The sequence below is a fragment of the Oreochromis aureus genome, linkage group 18 (genome assembly GCF_013358895.1).
Source record: "Oreochromis aureus strain Israel breed Guangdong linkage group 18, ZZ_aureus, whole genome shotgun sequence".
NCBI lineage: Eukaryota > Metazoa > Chordata > Actinopteri > Cichliformes > Cichlidae > Oreochromis > Oreochromis aureus.
This window is the reverse complement of record NC_052959.1, coordinates 7,867,905-7,876,614: the sequence shown is the minus strand read 5'-3', so window position 1 is coordinate 7,876,614 and position 8,710 is coordinate 7,867,905. Positions and strand designations below refer to the sequence as shown.

Below are 8,710 nucleotides of genomic sequence, written 5' to 3'. Positions count from 1 at the left end.
TAATATGGATCAGCCTCCTAACCACATCATCAAGCCTCTCACACTGAGTTAAGTGTTAAATTCATCACACATCGTTTCATCTCTCGTGACGATCAAACGCCCATTTGTGACTCTGGATGGAACTCTTAGCTTTGTAACACTTTTTCACACACACACACACACACACTCCTTCACTATCCCTGACACACACACAAATACACCGCCCCCATCCTTACCCCCTACCCCCGCCCGAGGCAGCTCCGTGACATCAAAAGGAGCTAAGCGCTTTGCATCGTGGGTAAGATCTGGGAGCGTGACGGCTACAGAGTCTTTAGTCTCATTAAAGAGTTCTAGAGCTGCAACTCTCACATTAAAGAACTCTGGAAACTTCTTTCTGCTCATCCCTTTGGAGCAGCTGCCAGACGTGACACTTCTCAAAACTGTTTTTGAGCGGAAAAGAGAAGAGAGGGTGATCCCGAGTAAACTCGCCCGTGTGAACGGCGTGTATTTACAAACGGGCTAGAAAGTCATTTGGTCAATTAGAGAAGGAAGAGAGGAGGACGCCTTTAATGTTTACTTAAAAAAAAAAAAGTTTATTCAGTGATATTGCACTTTGAGATCACTTCTTCAATGCTTTACATGGAGATGAAAGTTTCTGAGACGATGCGTGCAGTACATTGTTTTAATGAGAGCTTCTCATGAAGGCGAAAGAGAGATAAAGGGCTGGAAAACATGCGTTTAAGATGCGAGTTAAGCCGGCTATTATTGGCTGAAGGCACATTTATTTACAGAAAGCACAAAATGAACGAAAATGCTGCTTATCAGCTCTAAAAATACAAGCTCACCTTGCTTTTCCTAAATGCGGGTCGTTTTACATGCTACCTTTTTATGTGGTGTAGAGCTGCACATCATAAGCTGTGTGATCTTGATGGACTTCAAGAGTATGGTGTGTGTGTGAGATCATGACTGTCCTAGATTCTTTACCATGCATTGATAATGTGTAGTCACAGCAACCTGCTGAGGATGAGAAGCCACCGTCTTCCTTTTCTAAACTTTATCCCTCTCCTATCTCTCCTCCCCCATCCCTCCTGCACTCTACCATCTCTCACGGGGGCAGGGAGGCTCACACCAGACCCAGGATGCGTGCCACCCACCAGTTGCAGGGCATGATAACTCGGCAGGCCACCCTGCAGCCTCCGTAGTGGTAGGGCCACGGGTGGAAGCCTTGGAGAGGCTCGCAGATCCTCTGACAGTGGGTGTAGCCGCGGCGGCACTCTCTGCAGCACACGCCCTCGTGGTCCAGCCTGGGGTCGATGTTCATGTCCTGCTCGCCCTCGAGGCCTCTCTGAGAGGAGGGAGAAGAGAGGAGAGCGGTCAGAGTGAGGCGTTCTTCGGCAAAAGCTCGTTTCAAACCAATTAAAAATGGATTTCCGACAGGCTGCGATGGGGGAGGGGGGGGATGTTGTCTGATGTGGGTTTTTGTTGTCAAATATTTTCTTTTTTCAGAAACGGCGCTTGCTGTTTACCCCCCTCTGTGGTTGTCAGGAATGGGTTTGGTGGGGTTGGGGTGGAGGATTAGGAAAAAAAGAAAGTGGGGCCCGTAATGAAGGGGTGAGGATGCATGTGTGTATGCATGGGGGTCTGTGTGTGCTTAGCAGGGGCAAAGGGGCTGCTATTCATACAGCCTCAATGCTGAAAGGAATGCTTTGGACAGCCACACACAGAAAACCGCACGCACAGACAACACGCCCACGCATACACTCAGATTTGCAGTGACAATCCGGGGCCCTCCACCGTGACCCCGGCATCTGCTGCCGCTCGCACAGCTGTGAGAATCCCTCGCTGGGAAAAGCCGTCTCAGGTAGGCCTCAGATCTGATCGGACAGCTGCGACGCCGCGGCCCAACGTAAACACAAGAGAAGAAGAAAAAGAGGAACCGTGTGAGTCACATTTGTGTGTGTGACTCACCTGATAGGGGTTCTCAGGGTTGAACTCTGCTTCCACGTCCTCCTCCACCTCCTCCTGACCTGCGGCTCCGGCTGCCTGGCGGCGCTGACGGGGGGCAGCCCTCCTCTTCCTCTGACCGCCTGCACACATCACACTCTCAGTATCTGACAGCAGACCAAATCTAGGAGCAGAATGGCACTAATGTGGCACACAGCCGTTTCTCAGGCAGCATTTTGAAGTCCGCAGCTGAAGCAGAAGGAAAATTGTGTTTTGAGAACTTTTGACCTCTCAGCACGCTAAAAATTCTACACTCAGCAGCTCAGAAACTTCAAAAGGATTTCTGCCTTTCTTTCTTTATAGCCTGTTTTTCTCTCTCTCTCTGTAGCTTAAACAGCTGCGATGTTAAATGAGAATGCTTGAGACTGTTTGACCCATATCCCCTTTGTTTTTTGTAAAAACAAGAAAAAATGACTGTTTTCTTGTCTTTTTTTAAAACAATCCATACCACTGAAAAATCTGTTTGCTTACTACTCGAGAAGGTGGGACGGAGCCAGAAGATTGGCAGGTCGCCGCACAAGTCCTTGATCTTGTTGCTGAGGAAGCCAGAGTCCGAGAGGGGCGTTTCAGCCGCTACCCAGATCAGATCATCGTCGAACTTGGCCGGGATCACTTCATCCTCCTTTTTTGGGTGGGAAAAGCAGATGAGAGTGATACGCGAGTAAAAATCTTTCAAAACACACACACACAGCTGCCAAAGGTGTAACATCACACTCATTCATGTATCTTGTTATGCTTTAAACAGTCCACACTCTCTGCATCCTGCCCAAGTCTAATCTGAATTAATACTGCGCTGTTAGTGCTTTTATGTGAACATAAAACAGAGTAGTAAAAAGGGAGCCCTTGAGGCTTTAGTGTACACATTTCCCTTTTGCGCTGACGTCTCGCTGTACACACAGTGTCAGAACTCATCAGCTTCTGAAGAGAAGGAGAGACTGGATGTCCTAAATTTGCAGGTTTCTGCAGATAAACTAATGAGGTTTGCAGAGGAGACACTGAATAAACATACATACTCTGTATCCACAGCCTGCAGGTAAGGAGGGGCAGGTGAGGCACGGGTGGGGGTGGGGTGGAGGCGGCTCTGTGGGGATGAATTTGCCCAGAGGCGTTTGTTCCTGAGGGCTGCGCTGCACTAGCCACAGACATGTTTATGGACTGTTATCCTCCAACCTTTTAGAAGCGCTGCTCTGTCTGTGCATGTGTGTGTGTGTGCGTGTGTGTGCGTGTGTGTGTGTGTGTGTGTGTGTTTTCTCTCTCAGCTCAAATGATTTGCTGGAGGGACAAATAAAAGCGGGGGTCCTTCTTCACTGTTCGACTGACTGATAAGAGTTTATCTGACCCACTCTCTCTCTCTCTCTCTGGAAGGAGACGTGTGTGTGTGTGCTTATCTAACCCATATTTGCCATCACTCTAAATTATAGCAAATGACCAGCCCGCGGCAACCATTATAACAACATCTCTATGTCTCCAAATGCATGCACACACACACACACACACACACCGTCCAAATAATCATTTATGAGGCAAAGTGAGGCAATAACACAAACACGCACAAAAGCGCAAACGTGAAATAAATGATCGTTTATGAGGCAGATAGAGGCAATAAGAGCAGCCCTGCGTGATAATTAATTGTGTTTGTGCACGCCGGCATGCCCGTGCGCGTGCACAGGCGAGCGCCTATGAGCCGCGTGCTCACGAGAGCGATTTGGTTGATGTGGATTTATGTGGATGTGAGGCTTATGCAGAACTAAATGATTTTAATTATCAGACAGCCTCAATTGAACAATCACAAGCTGTGGCACTGGTGATTACAATCCTCATATTGAGTGAAGACCTGCTGGGTTTATTTCTAAATCTTAATAGAGTCCAAGTTATATGATGGGAAGCCACACACAAAAGTCGCATATGTGGCTTGGAGAGCGCTTCACGATTTTAGCATCAGATCGAATGAACACAGCGCGCTAAACAGAAATACTTTATGAGAGCTTTTTATAGTGTAACTGGTGACATCAGTGATAATCTTTGCTTTGCCTGATTTGAACTGATTCAAAGCAGGCGTGGGTCTGAATGAGAAGGCAGTTAAAGCGCTTGAGAATAAAGTGTTGTATGAGTATGTGTGAAAAGGGAAATGTTACTTGTAGTGAAAAGTGCTTTGAGTAATTCGAAATATTGCTTTAGCATATTCTCCCCCAAAATGTGTCTCTTTTAGCTGTCATGTTTTAAGTAAGTCAAAATAATGCTTTTCATTTCAAGAACCAAAGGGGCAAATTTGTTTGCTCCTGTGTGATAAAACAGTGTGCTAACAGTAAGCCTGCTCGAGCAGTGCTACTTTAAGTTAAATGCTAAAACGCTTGACACAGTAAAGTTTTGCAACTTTAATATTAGTAGCGTTAGCTTAACGTTTGACCCCGTCTATTATTTAATAATTAGTCTACTGTTTTGTATACTAATTAGTTTCCTATAACCAAGCAATGCTATTAATTTGACAACATTTTTACACAAATGTTAGTGACATTGAAATTCAGACTCAGTGACTGTTTTTTGGAGAAGTGAGCAAAAAAGCTATAACTGCCGACCCTGTGGGGTACCTCAGGATTGCTGCTGTATTTTGTGGTTGCTCATATAACAGAGGAGCTCTCAAATTTACAAGGAACAAAGAAGCCCTCGTAACGTTTACACTAGCTTTCACTGCTTTGGGTTTTTGCTCAGCTGACTGTAACAGCTGATTCAAATAGTTCTCCATACCTGTCCACTAGCTTGCCTGCTAATTGGCTAAGCTACACACCACAGCATGATGTATCTGTGATGAAACTAGACATATCGTGCCAGTTTTATCACAAACTAGCATGATATGTCACAACTGTGATGGCTCAAGGATGAAGTGAGAGCAACACGGTATGTTGTGTTGTTGTTCATACATGCAGTTTTTGTTTGTTTGTTTTTTTGTCACTGATTCAGGCTAATTTTACGATATTTCAGATTATATCGAACACCCTTTAAATATGGGTCAAGACCACTCTTTGAGAACTAGAAACTCACCCATCTCATGGCATGATTTAAAATTTGCAACAGCTGGTACTCTAAAGAAAAACTTGGAGATTACTGAAGGTCATAAAGGTGTGGCCATAATTTCATGGGAAAACAGGAGTTGCAATACTGTAGCATGGACCAATGTGATGGACCAGCACGCGACACTGCCTATCTATTTGAATGAAGGAAGAGGGAGGAGTTTTTGTCTGTAAAGGAAAAATAATTCACTATAATTGAAATTATTATTATTTGAAAGAACAAAAAAGCCCAAAGAAGCAAGTCCAAAGTGACTGGTGATATCTGGAAAATACGGAGGCATAACTAAACACAAATTCGTGAGCGTTTCAGTTAAAGGTAGGCCTGTACTGAGAAAAAAAGTGCTGTTGGTAACAAAACATACAGCATAAAATCAACCCACCAGCTCAAACGTCATTGATTCCTTGTTCAGAGCCTCCACGTCTGGTAGATGAGCTTTCACCTGTGTCTTGATGTAGCACTTCTCTCCTGCTGAAAACCGGATCCCTGTGATTCCCTGGATAAAGAATTTGAAAAATCAGGGAATGGGGGACACAAATTAAAAGATGTACACTACGCCTCCTAACTTAACTTCTGAGGACATTAACCTATTTCCCCCATTGACAGTCTGAAGGTTTCCATCACAAACATATCACAAATAAAATCTGTCAGGTTTTGATCGAATTTAGGGCAGTCATAAATTTGAGCACTCTCTCAGATTGAGAAAATACAATCACAGGGGACACTGTGATTAAAAAGGTCAAAATTTTAATACATAAAAGGCTAAAACTGCTGCTTCACTAGTCTGATTGGCCTGGTTGGGGCACTTTAATTAAAGGTCAAAAACCACCAGTCTGAACGTAATGAAAATTGGAGGGACAGTGCATCTCGACACTGATTGCCCCTGAGGGGATAACTCGCCTGCTTGTTCTTAATTTCTGCTCCGTGATAATGAGCTGATGGCTTCCACCAGTCTGATCGACTTTTCCTCTGATGCTTTAAACAGCCTCCTGATACACATTTACATATATATATTTTTTCATCTGGTTACGTTGACCTGAACTCACAATCTCGAAGTCATGGACCTCCACGGCCTCGTCCGCTCCGCTGCCGGTGCTGAATCTCTCCATGTTATTGGCAGTGTCGATCTCCATTGAACCTTCTTCCACTTTGCCATTGATGCTCATGCTGTAGTGGACATTGTAGACCTACACACACACAAGCTTTTCTGACTGGCATGTAAGGTATGAAAGTCCTGAGACTCACCCCACCCCAGGCATTCGCTCTTTCACTCTCCCTCCGTCTCTAATCTCACCCCGTGACTTCTCCTCGCACATACCACCTCATTTTTTTCCTTCTCAAATGCTCGTCAGAAGAATAGTACCCTCACAGCTCCCCAGTAATGTAATTACCCGCCTACAGAGCCTCTCCATCATGCGTTAATAACATTTTCTAACTTCTTACTGGGAGAAAAACACACTCAGAAAGCAAAATTTGGCCTCTCATTTCTTACACCTCTTGCCCCCGGAGCATCAGCTGGACCCTGAAAACTCTCCCACAACCCCACCCCTCATTCCAACCCAGCCAAGGTCCTTCTATATACACCGCCCGCACACACAGGCACACAACGCCTCCATTCACCAAGCTCTGCCTCAGACTGTACCATGAAATGGGAGTGTTTCATTTACATTTTTACTGTTTGCCTACACTGCAAAAATAACCCATCTCGAAGAAGTGCTTGAGTCTGCAGAGACTTTTTTAATTTAAACAAGTTTAAAAAGAAGAAGAAGAAGAAGGAGAAAAAACTACCAGTGATGACTGCGTTTCACTTGTTCCTAATTTCAAACAGCTTGTTTCAACAATGTCTTCAGTTAAGGGATGTTAGTTTTATAGAGTGTGGGAGCTGTTTTTTTCTTTGGTAGTAGGGACACTTGTTTTAAATGGGTGTTTGGTGGCTGTGCATGGATAAAAGAGGGAATGGTCTTTGGAGGCTGTGCTGCACCCAGTCCCTAGTAATACATAAAGATCTGATGAATATCTAAATAGATCCTGGAATATGCAAATCAAAAAACGTAGATTCTGAGCTGGAATGCTCCATATATTCACTTGCGTGTTAACTATATTTGAAAAATAACTTTTAAGTAGTTTAAGATCATTTTGAAGATGCTGATTCCCCCTAATATTTTCATACAGTTTAAAAGTTGATATGATATATATATATATATATAACACTCTTACGTGGTTTTCATTGTTGTTCCAAAAGTAGAATGCTCCGACGGCTCCAAGCAGAAGCAGGAGGGCTCCGGTTATGAGCACTGCGACCCCGGCCTTCAGGAGGCGGCCGGTGGCGGCGGGTTTGACCGCCAAGGCGGAGTAGGCCTAAGGTGAAAAAACAAGCAACCCTCTAAAAATGATAGCATGGCACAACAGCACAGCTAACTCTTGATAACACAGCGTTACGGTTGTGCAGCAGTTAGGGGATTCAAAGTTATCTATCCAGCTTTTGGTCTTGAACCCTGACTGGATCACACACACACACTCACACACACGTACGACAGCCTGCATCATGGAGCAGAGAGGCCGGGCTGGACTGTACAACTCACCGGAGGCATGAACTGATGCAGGTCCTCTGGTCCCGCCGAGGCAATCGGTACTTTCTCTGAGTTCTCAGCCATGACTGAAGCCAAACACCTGAGGAGACCCCAGTCCACTCTCTCTCTCACTCTCTCTCGCTCTCTCAGGGGAGGGGGAGGATAGACACTCCTCAGTCACGCAGGCACTCAAGTCCACTTTTCTGTTGCTGTCGTGCTGAAAGTTTCCTGACTATAAAACTAAAACTTCCAGCTGATGACCATCACATGCAGTAACCTCTTATGAGCCAGTTGTTTTATACCTTCTGTCAAAAAAAAAAAAAATTAATGATTTTTTTCCCTCTTTGAAGTTCGTATAGGCTGCTCATGCAGCTTGCATGAGTTTGACTCCTGCTCCGATCCTCAGAATTTAATATGACTTTGTGACAACCTCAGACCGTGAGATCTGTTCGGCAGGACGAGGGAAGGATGGGGTTGTCTCCCCGTATCACCTTTGCACACACACACACCGTATCCTCCTCCCTCTCGCTGCTTTTCAAAGCCTCTACAGGCTGTTTCGGGGTCAAAGGTGACTCTGGCGGAATGTCGCATGGATTTTTTTTCTTTCCCACCCTGGAGACGGTGTATTTACACGGCACTGTGCAAAGGCAGCAGCTTGTTGGACAGATTCCCACCGCATTTTCCCCTGTCTGCGTCCAGGGCTGTGGTTGCTGTTATTAAAAAAGAAAAAAAAAAAAGGAAAAAAAAAAGAGCCCCGAATCCATGAATGATAATGATGGGATTACGTAAGGGGCGCACGGTGCGCATTTGGCAGATCGACAAAAAACATCGTGACAGGATAACAGGAAAGCTTCCCCCCACAAGGACTTCATGTACTTTGACAAAAAAAGAAAAGAAAAAAGCACAGGTGCTCTTGGATGCCTGTGTGCACCGTCAAACTTATTCTTAGGATCCTCTGATGTATGGAAGCTCAGAAGGCAAACAGCAGACGCGCTTTTACGCGTAGCCCCTGTCAGTATGAGCCTCACACATAAGCGCGCTCTCCAGGTTTTAATGATTTATATAAAGGAAACCTGAACATATCTTTAATT

General features: G+C 45.0%; 1 protein-coding gene across 1 annotated transcript; it reads right to left on the bottom strand.

The window, feature by feature from the left end:
* Positions 1-576: 576 nt before the first annotated feature.
* LOC116335260 (leukocyte cell-derived chemotaxin 1) lies at positions 577-8,286 on the bottom strand. The gene is made up of 7 exons (XM_031758908.2): positions 7,632-8,286; positions 7,267-7,407; positions 6,096-6,236; positions 5,432-5,545; positions 2,455-2,605; positions 1,948-2,066; positions 577-1,324 (listed from the first exon to the last, which is right to left on the bottom strand). The coding sequence occupies exons 1-7, from the start codon at positions 7,701-7,703 to the stop codon at positions 1,103-1,105; spliced, it is 960 nt and encodes a 319-aa protein (XP_031614768.1). The 5' UTR covers positions 7,704-8,286; the 3' UTR covers positions 577-1,102.
* Positions 8,287-8,710: the final 424 nt, after the last annotated feature.